This window comes from Larus michahellis, chromosome 1 (assembly GCF_964199755.1).
Source record: "Larus michahellis chromosome 1, bLarMic1.1, whole genome shotgun sequence".
NCBI lineage: Eukaryota > Metazoa > Chordata > Aves > Charadriiformes > Laridae > Larus > Larus michahellis.
In genome coordinates, this window is record NC_133896.1 from 75,053,883 (window position 1) to 75,077,208 (window position 23,326).

Genomic DNA, 23,326 nt, shown 5'->3' on the forward strand with positions numbered 1-23,326 from the left:
CAGAACAATGCAGCAAAGCTTGAAGCAGGATGTAGGGGTCAGGCTTTTGATGATATAATTCAAGGAAATGTTCCATGATCTCAGGACACCTATGGACACATCTTTAGTCCCTTCAGTCTACAAGAGGGATACGCTACCAAGCTAAAGACCCAGACATAACATGGAGGAGATGGGACACTTGACTACCAGTTTGAACAGGTAAAAGGAGGCCTTTGTTGAGCCAGTCATGAGCAACATATTTGATGTGAGAATAAGAGAGGCAGGAACTACTGCAGCTTATTATAAGTAGTTTTTAAAACCTGTTTTTCAAAAAGACTGAGCGCAGCCTTCCCTTTGTGGAAGCGAAGGGAGCTGAAAGACTGATGTCAGTAGACGCTATCTCAGCAAAACTGTAGTCATTTATGTAGAGCTCCTGTGGGAAAGACATAGTCTGCAGATAACTTAGGTCTGTCCCACCAGTTTTCAAATTGGTGCCTAGCACTGTGAGTTGCATCCCAAGACATATGCAACCTAAATTCAAGGATGTATTTCCTTGCATGCCATTATTCTCGTTCCCAAACAACATTAACTAAATAGCACTGAGCTGCATGGCAAACATGTAACTTGCCTGCTAATACTACCATATCATTTCATCTTTCAGACCTGACATACGCTGTAGCTGCATGGTTTGACTAAAATCACCTATTTGAAAGATCAATCGCATCTAGAGAAAGATGTGCATTTTAATTCACAGAGAATAAATAACCAGTATTGGACAAGGCAGATTGGCTCCTGACTCTGGAATGATCCAGCAGGGTGCACTTATTAGGAAAGCAATGACTTTACCTTTTAATTAAAACTGCAAGAGATTATAATGTTCTTGAAAGGTGCCAGAATGACAGCACTACTAAATGAAGTCCTCACTTTCTCCTTAAGAAAAAAATGCCTCTTTAGGATAGAGGTAGTGTATTTTATAAACCCCATATATTTTAGAATCTAAATGGAAAAAAAAAAAAAAAACAAAACAGAAAGAAGCTTCAAATAACCTCAAAAACGATTCAAACACTGAAAAAAAGATTTGGCTGCAAGATTTTCAAGTCATTTTTAGGATGCAGTATAGGTAAGAAGCATTTCCAAAAATATACATCTTTTCTTTTTCCAGGATCCTATCTCACAAATGTTTCTAGCCAACTTTCCCCAATCCATCCTCATCAAATAAGGTCACACCTGAAAAACTACATGCACACTAATTTAATTCTGGTTAAGGAAACCGATAGTGGCATTAAAATCAAGCTTTTTAAAGGAAGAAAGGCATAGCATTAACAATAATGTAAGGCTCTTTTCAGAATCTTTGCAGAACCAATAGAGAGAAACTCACATAGAACGTCAAGGACTACCTCAGTCATCAATGTGAGTCAACACTGAAGTGAAGGATGGAAAAGGACATCTTGAGGTAAAAGGTTAATTAAGTCTTCATGCAGCTTCCACTAAGCCTCAGAATACATCCCATTTTGCAGGTTTCCTTCAACAGTTGAACACTTGTCACATATATTTCCTTACTTAGCAAGTGGTTTTACTAAAATAAGTGGGTCTATTTAAGAAATAAATATTAAACAGGGAAGAAGATTCGAGATTGCTGGTTGTAAACTGGGTTATTTCAATTTTGAGGTGCACAACTCCAGGCAGGCTTCCCACAGCCAAGACCCACCTCATTCTTTCCCTCACCATTAATATATTTCTACTCATTCCTAAAATCCTGACTACAGATTTCATGATGTGGAGCAGTTGCCAAACCAGTAAAGACCCAAGCTCACCAGTTCCCTACAACTCCACGTTATAGGAATCGGATGCTGGAAGCTTTTGTTGCTACTGACCTGGAACAAATCAATGTCAATAATGGAAAGGCAGTATACCCTATCTGTCCCCACATTTATTCAGCACTGAGTTTCCCATAGAAATAATACCTTTTAACAAAACTAAAATGCTAAGACCTGTCATGTAAAATAAATAGATCCTACCCCAAATTCTTAACTTCTATAGAGCTGCCACCTTGGATCTACTACAGCTGCAGAATAGGAATTACGCAACTTTTCCATTTGGTCAAACTTCTTCTCAAGTCACTTGTCCGAGAACCTGAAAATGAATTGCATTTCTGAATAGGCATAATTATTGACATAACATTGCTGTTAAACACCCATTTAATATTAATCTATATAAATTTACAATAAGAGATAGTGATGAAAATTAAAATATACAGAGCCCAAAACTGGTATTCAGTAGCACTTTCCCACACTAGAGTGACAGATCAGGCCCCTAGGTGCTGGATAAAATTTAAACACATTTTTTAATACCATTAAAACATCAGTCCTAGGCATCATGGCTAGATTTCAGTGTTTGTTAAAAATGGAGTTTAGAGCTACACTTCAAAGTTCTAACCCCAAAATACGAAATACGTGTTCTTACTGAACTAAAGCTAATGCCTAGATATTTGTGATCACTGCCTGAATGGATTAAAAAAAAAAAATAAAATCCACCAAAAAAACAACAAAACCCCACAACTTTTATAATCTCAAATCTCAATTTACTTCCACACATTCATAGTACACCCACAAACCCACAACAGGTACAACCTTAACCTTTTTTTTTTTTTTTAAAAAAAAAAAAAAAAAGAACATCAGTGTAATAAGTTTTGCAACTGTCGTGGTTTAGCCTCAGACGGCAACAAAGAACCACGTGCCGCTCGCTCGCGCCTTCCTAATACAGGAAGAATCGTAAGAAAAGGCAAGACTCTTGGGTTGAGACAAAGGCAGTTTAACAGGACAGCAAAGGGAACAGCCAAACAACAACAACAACAACACGGACAGGGGAATATACAAACGCGATTACGGAACCGCTGCTCCCTGCCACTCGCCGGCTGGACCCTGCCTGCTTTTAAGCAGCAACTTCCTGCCCCCTCCCCCGGCAGCTCAGGGTGGGCGTGGCTCACATGGCATGGAATACCAGGAAAAATTAACCCTATCCCCGCCGGAACCAGGACATTATCCACCCCTTATTCCATACCATCTATGCCATGCCCAGCAGGTTCCAATGAATTGCCACCACTTTCCCCTGTTTTATATATATATATATATATATATATATATATATATATATATATATATATATACACACACACACATATAATGCCCTTAGTTTTTGGGCCATCCCTCCAAAGTGTCCGTTGAGTTCTTTTAATCCACGGCTTTGGGCTCCATCTGTTAGAACAGTCTCTCAGGGCAGGTGAGATGCTGGGTGGTGCTGGTCTGTTGCATGCTGTATTTTTCGGAGCTTGTGACTGGTGCACCCGGTGTGGCTCATGCTCACAGTCCGTGGGCTGAAGATGTAGATCTTGAGGAAACTGCTGGGCGCCAGCTGCTGAGATCAGTTCTTATCCCATCATCCCTGTGCCTTACTTGTAGTACAACTGATAGCAATTATAGCAATGAGGACATACGGTGACAGTGTTACTTAGCAATTAACAGCACACAATCTGATTCATTGGCTATTCTCGCCCAAAATCAGATCCCCATGAGGTACACATCGGACTTCCCCATCCTTCCGCATCACCCACCAAGTGCACCCAGGTCCTTGGGCAAAAGCAATCCCACGGGTGGGTTTGCCTTTGCCTGAGGCAGGACTAACCCAGACTGTCTTCCCTAGCATATTCTTCATGTGCACTACGGGGACTTTATCCCCTTCTACAGTACGTGGAAGTTTTGATTGGGCAGGGCCAGCCCGATTGTTAGATCCCCTGGTGTTAACTAGCCAGGTAGCTTTTGCTAAATGTGTATCCCAGTGTTTTAAAGTCCCACCACCCATTGCTCTCAGTGTAGTTTTTAACAGTCCATTGTATCGTTCTATCTTCCCAGAGGCTGGTGCGTGATAGGGGATGTGATATACCCACTCGATACCATGCTCTTTGGCCCAGGTGTCTATGAGGCTGTTTCCGAAATGAGTCCCGTTGTCCGACTCAATTCTCTCTGGGGTACCATGTCGCCACAGGACTTGCTTTTCAAGGCCCAGGATAGTGTTCCGGGCAGTGGCATGGGGCACAGGGTATGTTTCCAGCCATCCAGTGGTTGCTTCCACCATTGTGAGCACATAGCGCTTGCCTTGACGGGTTTGTGGCAGTGTGATATAATCAATCTGCCAGGCCTCCCCATATTTGTATTTCAGCCATCGCCCTCCATACCAAAGAGGCTTCAAACGCTTGGCTTGCTTGATCGCAGCGCATGTCTCACATTCATGGATGACCTGTGCAATAGTGTCCATGGTCAAGTCCACCCCTCGGTCACGAGCCCATCTATATGTCGCATCTCTCCCTTGATGGCCTGAGGAGTCATGGGCCCACCGAGCTATGAATAGTTCACCCTTATGTTGCCAGTCCAGATCCACCTGAGCCACTTCAATCCTAGCGGCCCGATCCACCTGCTGGTTGTTCTGATGTTCCTCCGTGGCCCGATTCTTCGGTACGTGGGCATCTACATGGCGTACTTTCACAACCAGATTCTCTATCCGGGCAGCAATATCTTGCCATAGGTCAGCAGCCCAGATGGGTTTGCCTCTGCGCTGCCAGTTGCCCTGCTTCCACTGCTGTAACCACCCCCACAGAGCATTTGCCACCATCCATGAGTCAGTGTAGAGGTAAAGTACTGGCCATTTTTCTCGCTCAGCAATGTCCAAAGCCAGCTGAATAGCCTTCACCTCTGCAAACTGGCTTGATTCACCCTGTCCCTCACTGGCTTCTGCAACCCGTCGTGTAGGACTCCACACAGCAGCCTTCCACTTTCGATGCTTTCCCACAATACGGCAGGACCCATCAGTGAACAGGGCATATTTCTTCTCATTTTCTGGTAGTTTATTATATGGTGGGGCCTCTTCTGCACGCGTCACCTCCTCCTCTGGTGACATTCCGAAATCCTTGCCTTCTGGCCAGTCCATGATCACTTCCAGAATTCCTGGGCGACTGGGGTTTCCCATTCGAGTTCGCTGCGTGATCAGTGCAATCCACTTACTCCATGTAGCATCGGTTGCATTATGTGTGGTGGGGACCCTTTCTTTGAACATCCAACCCAGCACCGGCAGTCGAGGTGCTAAGAGGAGCTGTGCTTCTGTACCAACTACTTCCGAAGCAGCTCGAACCCCTTCATATGCTGCCAATATCTCTTTTTCTGTTGGAGTGTAGCGGGCTTCAGATCCTCTGTATCCACGACTCCAAAACCCTAGGGGTCGACCTCGAATCTCCCCTGGTGCTTTCTGCCAGAGGCTCCAGGTAGGGCCGTTCTCCCCGGCTGCGGTGTAGAGCACATTTTTAACATCTTGTCCCGCCCGGACTGGCCCCAGGGCCACTGCATGGACTATTTCCTGTTTGATTTGTTCAAAAGCTTGTCGTTGCTCAGGACCCCATTTAAAATCATTCTTCTTCCGGGTTACTTGATACAGAGGGCTTACAATTTGACTGTAATCTGGGATATGCATTCTCCAAAAACCCACAATACCTAAGAAAGCCTGTGTTTCCTTTTTACTAGTTGGTGGAGACATAGCTGCTATTTTGTTGATCACATCCATTGGAATCTGACGGCGTCCATCTTGCCATTTTATTCCTAAAAACTGGATCTCCTGCGCAGGTCCCTTGACCTTACTTCGCTTTATAGCAAAACCAGCGTTCAGAAGGATTTGGACTATTTTACTCCCTTTCTCAAAAACTTCTTCTGCTGTGTTTCCCCATACAATGATGTCATCAATGTACTGCAGATGTTCTGGAGCTTCACCCTGTTCCAGTGCAGTCTGGATCAGTCCATGGCAAATGGTGGGGCTGTGTTTCCACCCCTGGGGCAGTCGATTCCAGGTGTACTGGACGCCCCTCCAAGTGAAAGCAAACTGTGGCCTGCACTCTGCTGCCAAAGGGATTGAGAAGAATGCATTCGCTATATCAATCGTGGCATACCACTTGGCTGCCTTGGACTCCAGTTCGTACTGGAGTTCTAGCATGTCCGGCACGGCAGCACTCAGCGGTGGCGTGACTTCATTCAGACCACGATAGTCTACAGTTAGCCTCCACTCTCCATTAGATTTTCGCACCGGCCATATGGGACTGTTAAAGGGTGAGCGAGTCTTGCTGATCACTCCTTGAACCTCTAGTTGACGAATCAGCTCATGGATGGGAATCAGAGAGTCTCGGTTAGTGCGATACTGCCGCCGATGCACCGTTGTGGTAGCAATCGGCACCTGCTGTTCTTCGACCCTCAACAACCCCACAACAGAAGAATCCTCCGAGAGACCAGGCAAGGCAGACAACTGTTTAACTTCCTCTGTCTCCAAAGCAGCTATGCCAAAGGCCCAGCGGTACCCTTTTGGGTCCTTAAAATACCCTCTCCTGAGGTAATCTATACCAAGGATGCATGGAGCCTCTGGGCCAGTCACAATGGGATGCTTTTGCCACTCATTCCCAGTTAGGCTCACTTCTGCCTCCAGTACAGTCAACTCTTGGGATCCCCCTGTCACCCCAGAAATACAAATGGGTTCTGCCCCTCTATAGCTTGATGGTATTAAAGTACACTGCGCACCCGTGTCCACTAGAGCCTTATACTCCTGTGGGTCTGATGTGCCAGGCCATCGAATCCACACCGTCCAATAAACCCGGTTGTCCCTTTCCTCCACCTGGCCGGAGGCAGGGCCCCCCTAATACTCGTCATAGTATCCATTACTCACTTCTTGCATAAATGACTTGGAAGTTCCTTCAAGAGGATCAGAAGCAAGATCAGGCCTTCTGCTTTGTCTGGGGAACGGCCCACTGGAAACTGGGGCGGCACTTTTCCTGGAGGGATCCCCTTTTATGGTTGTCCTTCCTTGCAACTCCTGTACCCGTGTCCGCAGGGTCGAAGTAGGTTGTCCATCCCACTTCCTCATGTCCTCTCCGTGGTCCCGCAGGTAGAACCACAGGGTGCCTCGTGGTGTGTACCCTCTGTACTCTCTCTCTTGAGTGGGGAAATGCCTGCTTGTAATAGCTGAGATGCTGGCCTGTGCAGGTGGGGAGTAGGACATATTCTCTTCAAGTTGCTGGGCCTTCCGCGACAGTTTCTCCACAGCTGAGACAAGGGGGGAAGAGAGACTTTCTTCATATCGCCGGAGCCGGCCAGCTACCTCATCCACCGTTGGTCCCTCTTCACCTTTCCATTCCATTACTGCCAGGGAGTTGGCATATGACGATGGTGCGCTCCATACAAACTTCCGCCACATGGGCCTTGTGCATCGCACCTCATCAGGGTCTGTGGGTAAGTCTGCATTGTCCAAGTCATAATAAATCATCTCCCGCACGGCTAATTCTCTCAGGTACTGGATACCTCTTTCCATGGTAGTCCACTTGCTTGGCTGACATACAACATCCTCACTGAAGGGGTACCTCTCCCTCACGCCTAACAGGAGTCGTTTCCAGAGGCTGAGGGCTTGGGTCTTTTTCCCAATCGCCTTGTCAATGCCGCCTTCCCCAGACAGGGATCCCAGCTGCCTGGCCTCCCTACCCTCTAATTCCAGGCTACTGGCCCCATTATCCCAGCACCGGAGCAGCCAGGTGACAATGTGCTCGCCTGAAAGTCGGCTGAAATCTTTTCGCATATCCCGCAGCTCACTCAAGGATAGGGATCGAGTAATTATCTCTGGTTCTGCCTCTTCCTCCTGCTCTCGTGATGACCCTGGTTCATCATCATCTCTTACTAAGCGAACTGATTTCTTTGTGTACTTCTTCTTCTGTATGGGGGCAACTGATACCGGCACGGGTTGGTTCCCTGGTTCAGTGGCAGTGGCTACCACGGGGGCTGCAGCAGCCGCAGTGGCTACCACGGGGGCTGCAGCAGCCGCAGTGGCTGACGCAGGGGCTGCAGCAGCCGCAGTGGCTGACGCAGGGGCTGCAGCAGCCGCAGTGGCTGACGCAGGGGCTGCAGCAGCCGCAGTGGCTGACGCAGGGGCTGCAGCAGCCGCAGTGGCTGACGCAGGGGCTGCAGCAGCCGCAGTGGCTGACGCAGGGGCTGCAGCAGCCGCAGTGGCTGACGCAGGGGCTGCAGCAGCCGCAGTGGCTGACGCAGGGGCTGCAGCAGCCGCAGTGGCTGACGCAGGGGCTGCAGCAGCCGCAGTGGCTGACGCAGGGGCTGCAGCAGCCGCAGTGGCTGACGCAGGGGCTGCAGCAGCCGCAGTGGCTGACGCAGGGGCTGCAGCAGCCGCAGTGGCTGACGCAGGGGCTGCAGCAGCCGCAGTGGCTGACGCAGGGGCTGCAGCAGCCGCAGTGGCTGACGCAGGGGCTGCAGCAGCCGCAGTGGCTGACGCAGGGGCTGCAGCAGCCGCAGTGGCTGACGCAGGGGCTGCAGCAGCCGCAGTGGCTGACGCAGGGGCTGCAGCAGCCGCAGTGGCTGACGCAGGGGCTGCAGCAGCCGCAGTGGCTGACGCAGGGGCTGCAGCAGCCGCAGTGGCTGACGCAGGGGCTGCAGCAGCCGCAGTGGCTGACGCAGGGGCTGCAGCAGCCGCAGTGGCTGACGCAGGGGCTGCAGCAGCCGCAGTGGCTGACGCAGGGGCTGCAGCAGCCGCAGTGGCTGACGCAGGGGCTGCAGCAGCCGCAGTGGCTGACGCAGGGGCTGCAGCAGCCGCAGTGGCTGACGCAGGGGCTGCAGCAGCCGCAGTGGCTGACGCAGGGGCTGCAGCAGCCGCAGTGGCTGACGCAGGGGCTGCAGCAGCCGCAGTGGCTGACGCAGGGGCTGCAGCAGCCGCAGTGGCTGACGCAGGGGCTGCAGCAGCCGCAGTGGCTGACGCAGGGGCTGCAGCAGCCGCAGTGGCTGACGCAGGGGCTGCAGCAGCCGCAGTGGCTGACGCAGGGGCTGCAGCAGCCGCAGTGGCTGACGCAGGGGCTGCAGCAGCCGCAGTGGCTGACGCAGGGGCTGCAGCAGCCGCAGTGGCTGACGCAGGGGCTGCAGCAGCCGCAGTGGCTGACGCAGGGGCTGCAGCAGCCGCAGTGGCTGACGCAGGGGCTGCAGCAGCCGCAGTGGCTGACGCAGGGGCTGCAGCAGCCGCAGTGGCTGACGCAGGGGCTGCAGCAGCCGCAGTGGCTGACGCAGGGGCTGCAGCAGCCGCAGTGGCTGACGCAGGGGCTGCAGCAGCCGCAGTGGCTGACGCAGGGGCTGCAGCAGCCGCAGTGGCTGACGCAGGGGCTGCAGCAGCCGCAGTGGCTGACGCAGGGGCTGCAGCAGCCGCAGTGGCTGACGCAGGGGCTGCAGCAGCCGCAGTGGCTGACGCAGGGGCTGCAGCAGCCGCAGTGGCTGACGCAGGGGCTGCAGCAGCCGCAGTGGCTGACGCAGGGGCTGCAGCAGCCGCAGGGGCTGCCGGCCTGGTTTCCATCTCTTCCCCTTGAGGGTGCTGCATAATTCTGAGCAGTGCCTGGTAGATACTGGCCAGGGCCCAGCACAGCGCGGTGAGTTGTGCCTCTCTAGAATAGACACAGCATTTTCCCTTCAAATATTCTACCACTTTATCAGGGTCCTGTAATTGTTCAGGGGTGAAGTCCCAGACCATTGGAGGCGAGTAGTTCTCTAGGTACCTGCCCATGCTCTCCCACATGCCATGCCACCCCTGACTATCCAGCCTCGGAGCAGATCTCCGGGTGGTAGTCTTAAATAGTCGCTTAACCCTAAACAAGACCTGGAACGTATTCAGGAGACATAGCACTAGGAACACGCTGGTTTGAGTATCCCAAGGATATTCAAGATTCTCAAAAGCTGTCATACCTGACCCGAAGGAGAAAAGGGAGGCAAAAGGGCTGGGGAAATTATTAACAAATTCTGAGAGACGGTGTCCAATGTACGGACAGGACAGCAAAACCACATAAACACCCCAAAATAACCGTCTGAACAGTGATGTTATCATATCATAAACAGATATCGCACAGGACAGCAGAATGATAATCCTCATCCCTCTTCCAGACATGGTAAACAGCATCGCAGGGAGTACATAAGCCATATAGGAATTTATGTAACACAGCCATGAGAACAAACCAAGCAACATGATGACCAGTGACTACTTACCTAATAAAATAAATGCATACAAGAAAAAAAAAAAAAAAAAAACCAAAACCGTTTTTTCCACGTTCTAGTTGGATTCTGTCGTTATCTCAACCCTTCAAGCCCCACGTTGGGCGCCAAAAAGGACTGTCGTGGTTTAGCCTCAGATGGCAACAAAGAACCACGTGCCGCTCGCTCGCGCCTTCCTAATACAGGAAGAATCGTAAGAAAAGGCAAGACTCTTGGGTTGAGACAAAGGCAGTTTAACAGAACAGCAAAGGGAACAGCCAAACAACAACAACAACAACACGGATAGGGGAATATACAAACGCGATTACGGAACCGCTGCTCCCTGCCACTCGCCGGCTGGACCCTGCCCGCTTTTAAGCAGCAACTTCCTGCCCCCTCCCCCGGCAGCTCAGGGTGGGCGTGGCTCACATGGCATGGAATACCAGGAAAAATTAACCCTATCCCCGCCGGAACCAGGACAGCAACTCAGGGAAGCTAACTTTCCTTAAGAAAGAAGCTGTGTAAACGTGCACATGCCTGGAGCAACAATTTGTTGGAGGGACACCTACCTGCAGTTCTCTGTGTGCAAAGGTACGATCTGAATGTTGCAAGTATTGGACCTGCCAGAGAGGATGCTACGGAGTGAGATCCTTGCCACAGTCTGGAGAGAGATGGGAGAGCAGAATCTGATCTCTCCAAAGACATGAAGAACTCACCCTCACCCCTAACTGACTGCACGGAGGGCTCCCACCATCCTGAACAAGGGCAGGGAACAATCCATCAGTCTGTATTTTATGGAAAAAACCAACAGACCATCCTGACTTTAGAAAATGCCAGGGCAATTTAGAAAATTTTCAAAAACCACAAAAAAACAGGCTGAGTTACTTCCTATTGTAATCCTTTTTACTCAATAGTCTCAGATCAGGATTGTAAGTTAAAAGGGACAATAAAAACCCAAGGCAGGTAACTGATAAAACAACTAACAGATGTTCTCAACAACTTAGTTTTATAACAGAGAGAGGGGATATCTGTGTAAAAGGAGAAGGGGAATCTTTGATGTACGATCTTATAAGTACTGTAAAATTGAAAAGCAATGTATACCTACAGCTTTGCCTGGTGAACAATCCTTACTGTCAGAGTGAGGAGGGATCTACATGAAATTCCTGAGACTAATTTCTCTGTTGGCCTGTTCACTCCTCAGGATCCATAGTGGATCCTGGACAAGGACGACCCAGACTCCACAAGACCTAGGTAACATCGGCACCTTTGGGGTCAAAATTGTTTGGGTAGACGTGACTGCACAAGATGCAAGGCACTGTAGAATCAGACCCCTGGTCTTTCCCCTTCCCCCAGAAGATACAGAAAGTACAGGAACATCATTAAGACACACGATCATCTCATACAAAGGCCTGTTTCAGCAGCCCTAATACAGCAAGGTCTCCCTATCAAACGCAGACTCAAGCCCAGTCTGAAGTCAAGACTCACTCACAGTTAACATCCTCTACATGCAGAGGCACGTAAGTCCCAGCCTACCACCACCATTCAGACAGAAAACACTTTCTGCCCCTTACTGTGGGCTCAAGCAGAAGTTTATGAAGTCTGAAAAGACTGGACACAGAAGTAGCCAACAACACCACAGCACAAGCCAGCAAATCCCCTGAGCTCAGCTCTTTCTGGCATGGTGTGGACACATTGCACCTCAGCTACAGCTCAGTGACACCTAGCAAGGCAGAGAGCACACAAGCAGGTCAAGGGCTCTGTGTGTTTAGGGCCTCACTGAAACCTTCTCATTACCTTGTAGCAAAGACGCAGTCAGGGTATGGGTGCAAGACAACCACGAGGCTGGTTTTAAAGGGACTGCTACCCAACATCTGTGTGTGTGCTTTTAAAAAAAAAAAACAAAACAAACAAAAAAAAAACAGGAGGGAAAGGGGGGAAAGAAAAAAGAAGGAGTGGAGCCAAATACTCAGCAGACACAAGCTCTCTCAGCCCCAGAAACTAGAGCAACTTATGCTATCCAAACTCCTGCTGCTATGGTCTGATTCATTCCTCACCAGCAGGCTTCCACATGAAATAAAGGTAGGCAGAAGTTACACTCAACATTTCAGCCACAGCAGTGGTCTCCAGAATGTAAGCAACTACAATACCTGATGCTTTCTTCTTGAGCTCCCTCTCTAATCTTAATCTGCAACTAAAGTTAATGCTGATTGGGTTTTGTGTGGTTTTTTCTTATAAATACTCCCTTGCTTTGCTTGAGTAATATGTTCTTCAGACACTAAATACGTTCTATGGGCATGAAGTTCTATGACCTGGGTGCTCAGAAATACTAAATAGGACTTACAAAACTGCTTAAACTGCTTCTAAATTACGCATCCTTGGACATCTATGTCTTCATAGCCTAATGCTGCCCATGGGTAGGTAAGTATGAACCTCCAGAGGAAGAAGGAAGAATGGTAAAATGCTTGGGCACAGCAGACAGATAAACATTCGGGATCATTCTGTCTCAACTGCAAAGTGAATGCACAGTTCATTTGTTTTATGACCTGTCAATCAGAAGAGGGAAGCTGAAAATAAGATATGACCATCCAAAAACGGCATCCTTTTGTCAAAGACTGCAGAAGGCCTCTCCAGCAAATCTTACAGCTATTTCAACGTAAGAACACCCGTGTCTCTGCAGCAAAATTTCAATGCCTATTTTTAAGCCTAGACAGCACGGCCATTATCTCTGTCTCTGGTCTCCCTTAAGATGGCACACGCAACTGAAAACAGTCTGAGCCAGCAAAAAACCTTCTCTAAAGCAATGGGCTTTCTAGCCATATAGTTTGCAACAAAAGGGGGAAAAAAACCGACCAAACCAACCCACAGATCATTTCCAAAAGATCACCAGTGGATTGTCACATCCTGACCTGAACTGATACAGTGTTTAAAAGATAAACATCCACAGAGACAACTACAACCTAGAAAGAAGTCTAAAGAATCTGTATAAAGGCCAAAGCTAATGAAAGACATACAAAAAATCCCACCTTTGTTCCGTGCCTTCTTTGCTGAAAGAATGTGAGACAAAAACAGATGCGTGACAGAAGTTTCCAGCAAGGCTTCTGTCAATGTTTGAGTGTTACTAACAAGGCTATGGAGCTTCCATTTGCATGGTGGTAGCTTTTTCTGCATTCCTTCACACTCATTTATTTCAGAGTAAATTCATTGATTTGCATGGAATTGCTCTGGAAATTAGTATAACTGAGAGCAGGTCTATTTGCACTTAATGGGTGGTTCTTTCCTCTCCTACACAGCCTGAATGGAAACGCTTCAACAGAAATAAAAGGGAATTAAGGATGAAACGCAATTTTATGAGTAATGAAGGTGAGTAAAAACATTGAATGAGATGTATAACCAGGAGTAAAGACTTGAGCAGAGAGAGAAACTAGATGGAAGAAGCACATCTGCATGTTCCATCTTGCCAATATGCCAAGATTTTATCTGGAGTCAAACTGTGTCCAGAGCCATTTAAGAATAGAGTCTGCAATGCAGTATTTCAGGGACAAAAAAAAAGGAAAACGTAATTCCAAGTGTCTGAACATACAGCCTTTCTCTAGTGCTGTAGAGGGACTGCAGCCAGCTATAGCACACGTTAGTGCGCGCAGCATCTCAGGAAAGACTTTCAGGGGCTTTCAGTAAAGTGTCCTGGCAGTGATGGAGGACAGATCAAGAAAACCAAGCACCAGACTTCTTGGCCCGGAGATGACAATGACAGTCCACGCTTCTCCGGAGTATGTGAAACCTCAAAGAAGAAAACCGTTATGAAGGATGGCACACTCAGGCAGGGCACCTGTAGCAAAAATGATGATTCAGAAAACTGAGCAAAATGATGATTAGGAAAACTCAAGGCTACGAAAAGGCTTCCCAGAGAAAATACAAAGTAATTGTTGTTTCAAACAAGACAGCTCATCCTTTTTGGTGCTGTGGGACAATTGGCAGCGCAATGGTACTTACAGCAGCCACATATTAAAACAGAATTTGCCATCAGCCGGTCTCCTGGACCCTCAAGCACACATGACTGTCACACCTCCCTTCCACACACACCGGAAAACTAAACTGCTATGTTTCAGCACCTTCCTGGCATGCTCATTCTTCAACCCAGTTTTAAGCCATGGTAGAAAAGGCAGTGGGACATACAGCATTGTCCTGGGGCTGTCAGCCAGGCATTCTGGTCTGGGTTAAAAAAAAAAATATTCTAAACTGACAAACGCATGCAGAGGATGGCCTCATCTGGAGCTTCTGCAGCTGTGGGACCAGTAACATCTTATTCTCCCTTTCAATGAAATACTAAAATGACTAATAAACACTGGTGCCACATATGAGCCAACATAATCACCGTGCCCAGGCAAATGCCATCTGCACTTTCTTGGGATGTTCAGCACAAAGGAGGCTGAGGCTTAGATCCACATATGAAAGTTCAGTTCCAAACAAGCAAAGGAGCAGTAGGACCAACACAGTAACCACAAGTCATGAAGTCTGCAGGTCTGTTCAAAAAGGTTCCTTTTTAGCTGACCGTCTTAATGTATCCTACAGTACATTCCCATAGGTGGGTTTATGGGGGAATAAAGAACCTTGAAAGATCAATAAATTATTTCCAACCTAAATAATGAATTACACGCTGGAATAACAGTCTTTGCTGCTTCTCTCACCTCCATCCTGAAACTTGCTCAACCTTTCGAAGTATGATGATATAGGAACTTGAACAATATCTAGAATTGCCAGCAGCGTCCGGGTCAGTCTGAGAAGCTCACTAAAACTATAAAAGCCAAAGTATATGAGGTTTCGAGCCAGATGTACCACCTATGAGAAAAAGAAATTAAAAATGAAGGATGTATCGGCAACCTTTGTGGTATTTGGCTGTGCAATATGGTTTCATTTCACACAGCAGCTTTCACAGAGATCCAGATCTAGAGAGAATTCAAATTAGTACAAGTCTTTCCACTGATTTAAATGAGCCTTGGACTAAAGCCAGTGACATCAAATGTTTTTCAGAGTTAGGCAAAACAATTGGTCAGTCAAATTACAACAGAGAGCAAAACCAACACGAGATTTAGGAAGGCATGAAGAGAGACAATTACATCTGGGAAGATACGTAAGATTGAGAAGAAAGACTCCAGGAAATTGTTTAAAGGGGCAGCAGCTGTGGGGAAGATGGAAGTCAGAAGAAGAGTAAGACAACGCTGGTAAGTTTGAACAGAGGTCATTTCAGATGACCAGAGGCAGTAGCGACAAAGTTTGGGAGGCAGGCTAGAGGAAGAGCTATAAAAGCTGTAAGCATTACCGCTCTGTTGAATGTTATTTCAATGTAGAAGATTTAGGCCTATCTAAAGTCCCTATCTAAAAATATTTAAAACACAAGATTAGGTTATTCAGAGTATTTCCTTCAGTGTCATATCTTACACAGAGAACGGTACTTACTTATTCGGAAGAATCCCTGCATGTTAATTCACTGATGTGGAGAGAAAGGTCATGTGGACACAGTCCCTTCCCTCCTGCCACTGAAATGCAACCATTTCAGGAGAAGGATGGAAAAAAAAAAAGAATCTGTTTGACGGCAGACAGTAATATTATTTTCTGCAGTAACAGTCATCACCAAGAACACTGGAATTAGGAACTGGTGTTTCTTTAGGACATTTTACGCTGACGTTTATTCTGCAACTATCTTTGTTTTGAAAGAGCCAATGTCAACTTAGCTAAAATGAGGAGGAATACTGTGAATAGGACACACATAGCTGAGAAGTACCTCAAATGTAAGTTTATTTTTCTCTTTGTCTCCAAAAGGAAAGGGCTGATTTACAACTTCTTTCAAGTACTCTTCTACAAATTCCATAGTGAGCGCAAACTTCCTCTTCATTTCATTTCTCGAAGAGTCTGTGAAAGAATCATACCTACAATGCAAGGCAAGGAAGGAAAGAAAATTAAACACCTCTGATATCAGGATCAGTTGTCACTAAATTAAAAACAAACCAATCACAATGCTATAAAATTACTGTCAGTTCTCTGTAAGGAGAAGGGGTAGAGGTCAGCTGATTCTGCATAGATAGGCAAAGAGGATGCACAAACCTTCCCTCCAACAGTACCAGGAAGTATTTCAGTGAACAGGAATAAGAGACAGGAAAAAACTATGGTTCTGGCAGAGAGCACTCTTAAATCTCACTGTGGCAACTCAATAAGGTACTAAGTCTCAGCTGCCCTCTCTACCCATCAGCCAGACTTTACTATTTCTGCAAGGAAGACAGCAGATTAGGAAAGCAGCTCGGGACAGTCAGCTTCTTCCTTTGCACTACCAACTAGGACTGATTTTTCATATATGTCAAAACAGTCCTTCATCTCAGTAACAGAAGCAATACTGTCTGCTGCACTGCTGTACTTCTTCCTCTTTCTCTCTTCAGCCAGATACTCCCTGTCTGGGTCTAGCCCAGTGGCGCTGCTCCATCAAATCAATTAAGCCAGAGAGGGTTTCCACTGAAGTCAATGAGTCCTTCTCCCATACTTAAATTTAACACGTGCTTAAGTACTGTGCTGGGTGGAGGCCAAAGCCTCTCTGAACTGTTTCTGGGGCAATAGCTGTACCTAACTGTAAATCCTGGCTTTCCAACTGTGGCTTTCAGTTGAGCTTGAAGTATAAAACTGAGTTCCAGCCTAGCAAACCTGTAATGTTAGACACAATTGGATTACTTCAAGTTCAGTTGGTTTGAGAAAAGGCCATTCCGTTTTTCTCCAGCTTGTTCCCTATAAGAACACAGTGAAAAATGAAATTGAAATATTTCCATGGAAAGCTACATGGAAAACTTTCCAAGAAGTTTCAAGGAGTAACAATAATGGAAAGTTACTTCAACTTTCCAAGAGTTAGTAACTCCTGGAAGTTTCCAAGAGTAACAATAATTAATCCCTCTCTGCTCTGCAACAGAACACCTTTTCACATATGTGTTCTGTCGACATCAGACATCTACAACCATTTTGTTCTGAGACAAACCATTACACTTTTGCACTTTAGTTTGAAACACTTTCAACTCACTCATGAATTGTGATCTTAGTAGGAATTTCAGTCCACAATCTGGCATATCTGACAGGTACCACAGATTCCTGAGGATCTCTGTCCACGTGCATGTGTAGCATCAGCCGACAAAAAGAAGCCCGGAGGTCGAAAGGGAGGCTTTCATCAGACATACATCGTAGGATCAAGTCTACCGACAGCTGTGCAGAAATCTGGTTGATGGCAAGATATTGGCGGTCCAGGCACATTCTTGCAAAGAGGTTCAGTTGGTACCTTAAAAACAGGCAATAACATATGCTGTTCAAAGAAACCAGTTGGAAATGAAACAAGGTACCTCAGAATCTCACTTTACAAGCCTGATGTCAGCCTTTCTGATATAAATCCTAAAAAATAACAGGAGTGACTTTGCTAAGCAAGGAATCAACTTGCCATTAAAAATACTAATGTCACGCTCCAGCCCCCATGAAGACTGGGCTGCCTTTGAAACACAAAGGAAGTATTGTTCAATGGAAGGCTGAAGCATTTGGACTATTCATTCTCAATCAGTGTAAGACACTGCTCCATGATTCCATTTCCCCTCTAATCCTCGGGACGTTCCTCCCTCAGAGCATGCCTTGCTTACAGGACAGCACAACCTAAAAATAAAGCCCAATAAATAAAAGGTAAGAGGCCAAATGATAAAGAGATGCAAAGAGCTGTCATAAGCAAAAAAAAAATCAAGATTATTCCAGAACAGACAGCAGATATTGTGATGCTTCCTACAGGAAAAATTTGAAATAAACTTTTAATCTCACTTTCTGGCATGACATGGCTTCCTTTTTTGATACTGGGAAATGAACTGGATAAGAACAGAACCAGGATCTTCAGAGAGTTTACATTTTCTTCCATTTCAATAAGCAGTTTTACCTGTAGTAGGTAAGAACTTCCAAATCAGCTTTTGTGCCCTCCTTCGCCTCCTGAGCCAGATGCCTGATGGCTTTGCCATGAGGCTCCTTGTTACTGTCAATCCAGTAAAGCCACACTTCCTCTTCATCAATGTCATCCGATACGACTGGGCATTCCAAGGGATTGTCCATTTGTGTCGAAACCAGCCTGCAAATGCAAACCATTCACAATGGACCCACTCGAAAACTGCTACAAATACAACAACAAAGCAGGTAACAAAAAAGGTATGTTCTGATTACGGATGCTCACTTGGTCTGAATGAGAATGTCAGCATTCCCTGGGCTCAGCATAAACTTGCAGATGAGTTCCTGAGTTACTGGTATTGCTGTGGTGTTAGATACACACAGGTCCGATAGATAATCCAAGAACCTGCAAAAAACACAGATGCAACAGAACATGAGACTTAAAATACTACACAGAAACACTGCAGTAGAAAACTCTAGCATCCATCACTAATATGCTCAAGGGAGCACAAATCACAAGATTTATCAACATACGATCTTTGCTGATTAATACTATTGCAACTCACAACAGATAAAGATGAGTAATAGCTTTGAGAGTCACTCTGAATGGTGCTGAAGAATCAGTCAGGGAGTGAAAAGAAGAATTTCCAAGTGTGACACTTCTCAGCAAATCAAAGGCCAAAGAGTTGTGCCAGAACTCAGGAGCAGCCTGAGGCAGGGGAGCTCCACTGAAGGCCCTTGTCCTTGTCAGGAACCAAAAGCAAGAGTACATGTTCTCACCCATCTTCCCCACCAGGTAGCACGTGTCTGCCTAACCCAAGTAGCAAGGAGATGTTTCCTTGTGCTGGAGATAGCCGTGTGCCCTCTCCATTCCACTGGAGGAGTCCACATCTCCACCTTTTAAAGATGCCATTTAAAATCTCTGAAGTGACACAGCCAACAATTAGTGAAGACTGAAGATCTGGCAGGACCTGAAGACATGATCTCTGTATTCAAAGAGGTCATTCCACGTAAAGCAGAAATAACAAAGCTTTGCATGGAAATCAGTTTCCTATGAATTTGCCTCTCAAATTTAGGTCTTCTGATGTTTAACAAGGTTCATGTTGAAGCTTTCTTCACAGTTGCGACATTCATTAGGTATCTGCGTCTTGTCTCTCTTTCATGGAGTCTTCTATGTGTATTAACAGTCCATATTGCAGCCTTTGCCTCACTGGAATAATATAAGGGCCTCTTCTCTCTATGTAGCTTCTTCTTTCAATGACATTCATAGGAACTGTGTATCTCTGAGCCCACCACTCCTCTAGCAAATGTAGCTAAAACTGGGCAAGAGGCTCAAGAGCTGGTGGAGGCACAGATATGAGCAGGCTCACACAGATCATATACTCCACTTCCTTAGAAATCCAGGTAAAAAATTTGAGCATCTACTGTTGGGCGTTCAAGGATACAATAGTTTGAACATCTATAGATGATCATCCTACCAGAGGGAATCAGAATATCCTGTGTTAGCACCGACCACACTCCCCACAGAAGTTTGAGAACTGCAAGGGATGAGTGCAGAAAGCATTTTGAGGGTACGCTTTGGAACAATTTTACCCACCACTGAAATGAAGCTTTGTGGCAACAGGTAATTAACAGTGCACACAGTAACATTGCATCACAAAGATAATATTAAGTAAACAGTACATAATTACATAGAATTATGGGGGAGTTACTTAATTGGAGCTAAAACTTGGGAAGGTTTTATGTTTTTATAGCTCATGTGTTTTAGAGCATACTGCCACAATTCTCACACAAGTAATGCTGCAAAAGTCTGCGAGACTCTCCATGAAAATAAGCGTCAGGAAATCAAGCCTTTACTGTTCAGATTGCACCACCTTGGAAAGGTTCATTTTTCAAACATTTATAGCTTTCAGGACTCGAGCCTTAAAGAAGTGAATACACAGCAGCTGCACAATGTAGTTATGCAACAAATACTATGACACCCTCCATCACAAAAAAAAAAGTGACATGAGATTGTCAATAAACACTAGGACCCTTCAGCACTGAGCATGACCTGATTTCATGTGCTTTTCTCTTAGTACTGACCAAACCCACCACAGGTTAGCATGGGAGAGGCAATGAGATTACAGTGAGGCAAAACGGCTGCAGACATATAGAGAATAATTGAAGCAGTGAAGCACCAGGGCCTTGAGCAATATCCTTAATCACTAACAGAAAAACAGTATTCACAATTACAGAGGACATTATTTGGCCTTCAGTACATTAATTTCTTATATTTGTATTACTTTGGTAATTTTACACCTGAAAATCCAATGAAAAAAAATAGACAGATTTTCCATTAAAAAAAAAAAATCCTTTATATTCTGACCCAAAGCTAATCAAAAAAATTTCCAACTGACAGAAGTTCAAGGCCAGAATTTTTCATTTGGAACAACATCTGGTCTAGGACACATGTTTACTGGGATGTTCAGCACCCTAGGCCCCGTTCAGTCTGACCTGGAATCAGAACCTCCAGGAAAACTAATATTAATAAAAGCTCAGAAAAATGGACAACTGTGTAATTTGCACCAAGATTATTAGCAGGGGAACCAACCAAGAGGCAGTTTTACAGAGGAGCTGCAGAGTTATGAGAAATTAAAATTTCTGTTTATTTATCCTTGTCCACTTGGAACTAAAAACAAATTTTCAAAATTGTCCTGCAAAGTAAAAACAGGTTCTAGTTTTTCTGAAATGCAGATACGGTCAAATCCCAAGAATTAAAGGTAGTTCTGATGGTTTTTAGTGTGACACTGTACATGCGGGTTTTTGTCTGCCAGGTCAAAAAAAAATTAAGCTGGGAGAAAGAGACAACAAAACTATGAATAGTAGGCAGATTCACAGCTACTGCAAATAGCCTATCAATACAGAAAAAGAATGTTACATGGACCACTTCAAACCTTGGCTCTCGATTTCTCCTGAGTAAATTAACAAATGTTTCTATTTCTTTAGCCGTGATGTGTTTCTCTAGCAGTTTTCTGTTGTTGTGCAACAAAGCTGTGATGGTGTCTTCTGCCAGAATATCATAACCGATCTGGGACTGCATGACGCAGAAGTTCTTAGCAATATATTCCTGAAAAAATATAAATTCTCATGATGACCTATTAAGCAGAAATGTTTTTCTTTTAGAACCAGAAGCATCCAGTTCAATTAGCAATCAAAATAACCCTCAAAACTTTCCTCTCTGAACTGGCCTGAACAAAAGAACATCGGAACACCTGACATATGTACCCCAAGGAACATTCAATATCAGGGATGACTAACTCGTCTTATTCTTTCATAAACCAAAGGAATGAATTCATGAAAAGATATACAAAATTCAAGAAGTCACAACCAATTTTTTTGAAAGGAAAACCCAAGAAGTTTTTTATAACATTTAAGAAGCTTTCTTTTCTGAGTCTTCCCTCCCCCCTTTCCCTCCCTCCAAGACAGAAATATTTCTGTAAAGCATTAGGAAGAAAACAAAGAAGCCACTTATAGCAGTTCAACCTCTAGTCCCTTTAGTCCTACAAAGTTAGTGCAGTTCTTCCCCACTGCAACGTGCAAAGCACTCGACACCATGTTCTGAGATACTTCTTGCTCATGGGGAGTCTCCTGCAGTGGGAAATCAGGCTACCTGGTAGAATAACATCTGGTCTGATTCACTGACATTCCTCTACAAATATTTAAGCAACAGAAACAGACAGTTTTGCAGATTTCCCACGTTATAATCCAGAGTCCAAGAGCATAATTTTAACAAAAGAAAGCTGATGAATAAAGCAGTGGACCCCAATCTCAGTCTGAGCCTGTTAAAGTATACAGTAAACCTATGATATTCATTGCTGACCATTCAGTTCACATACAAATGCCTACAAAACACAAACACTGCTCCTCAGCACGAGGCAGTATATGATGGTGACTTCTTACTACTAACCCATACAAAACCCAGTCCTTTCATCATTACCACAGAATCACACTTGTAAGTGCAGAGAGCGATGTCAAACCCAGGGTATATAATTATAGGAACCAGGAGGAAAAAGATTTTGAATACCACTGACCTGGTTCTTCCTATAGTCCTGTTGAGAGTGTCTGAGAACTCTGTAACATAACCTTAACATGTATTTGTATGGAGCATATCTCTGGTCACCTAGGTCTTCAAGTCTCAGCATCGATCCTTCACCTTTGTCCTTAAAAGGAGCTTTGAGGATGCCAAATATCTGTTCAAAATCAAAATTGCTGAGAATGAAAAATCAAACCCAGATTTTTGCTTACCTTACAGCAGTCAATGGAAATGTCCTCTGACAGGATCAGCACAAGGGCCTTATTGACCAAAGTCCGAAGTGAATCATTGCACTTACCTACATATGACTAAATACAAATGGGGGCACAATCTCAGACATTACAGCTTTTGCATTTGGCTTTACATTTCCCAACAATTTGATTGACATTGCTTTCTCTTTATTGCTATGCCCAATTTTAAACATTGTTAGTTGAGTGCCTTAACTTTGGCTAGAAAGGAGGACAATACTGGCTGCTGTCCAATTTCAACCTTTTAACTCTTTTATTTTTTTCTTTTTTTTTTTTTAAATTTCAGCAGGTTATTTAAAGACAATACTCATTTTTATTTACATGGAAGTTGGCTCTCATACAAACCAAGTCTGGGATCCATAAGGACATCAGAATTTTTCCTATATAAAGAACACTTGCAGGATTGGAAAACGTTGCAAGCTTGTTTCAAATTTTGTCAACAATTTGCTATTCAACTGTAGTCTTAAAAGTCATCAGAATCACAGGAAACTAAGCTATCATAGAATCATAGAATCATTTAGGTTGGAAAAGACCCTTGGGATCATCGAGTCCAACCATCAACCCCACTCTACAAAGTTCTCCCTCACACCATATCCCTTAACACCACATCTAAACGAGTCTTAAACACATTCAGAGATGGTGACTCCACCACCTCCCTGGGCAGCCTATTCCAGTGTCTAACCACTCTTTCCGTGAAGAATTTTTTCCTAATGTCCAGCCTAAACCTACCCTGCTGCAGCTTGAACCCATTCCCTCTTGTTCTATCACTAATTACCTGTGAGAAGAGACCAGCGCCAACCTCTCTACAGCGTCCTTTCAAGTAGTTGTAGAGAGCGATGAGGTCTCCCCTCAGCCTCCTCTTCCTCAAACTAAACAGTCCCAGCTCCTTCAATCGCTCCTCATAAGATTTATTCTCCAGGCCCTTCACCAGCTTCGTTGCCCTCCTCTGCACTCGCTCCAGCACCTCGATATCTCTCTCGTATTGAGATGCCCAG

At 45.4% G+C, this 23,326-nt stretch overlaps 1 protein-coding gene across 6 annotated transcripts in view; it reads right to left on the bottom strand.

Moving 5' to 3' along the window:
* The window catches only part of ITPR2 (inositol 1,4,5-trisphosphate receptor type 2), a 277,577-nt gene that overhangs the window by 168,187 nt on the left and 86,064 nt on the right, over positions 1-23,326 (bottom strand). For all 6 annotated transcript variants that reach the window (XM_074587404.1, XM_074587414.1, XM_074587436.1 and 3 more), the window contains 7 exons: positions 22,082-22,240; positions 20,945-21,117; positions 18,295-18,414; positions 18,007-18,192; positions 17,122-17,373; positions 15,847-15,991; positions 14,753-14,903 (listed from right to left, as the gene is read on the bottom strand). In XM_074587404.1, coding sequence (XP_074443505.1) covers positions 14,753-14,903; positions 15,847-15,991; positions 17,122-17,373; positions 18,007-18,192; positions 18,295-18,414; positions 20,945-21,117; positions 22,082-22,240 — 1,186 coding nt within the window. The remainder of the gene's footprint in view (positions 1-14,752; positions 14,904-15,846; positions 15,992-17,121; positions 17,374-18,006; positions 18,193-18,294; positions 18,415-20,944; positions 21,118-22,081; positions 22,241-23,326) is intronic.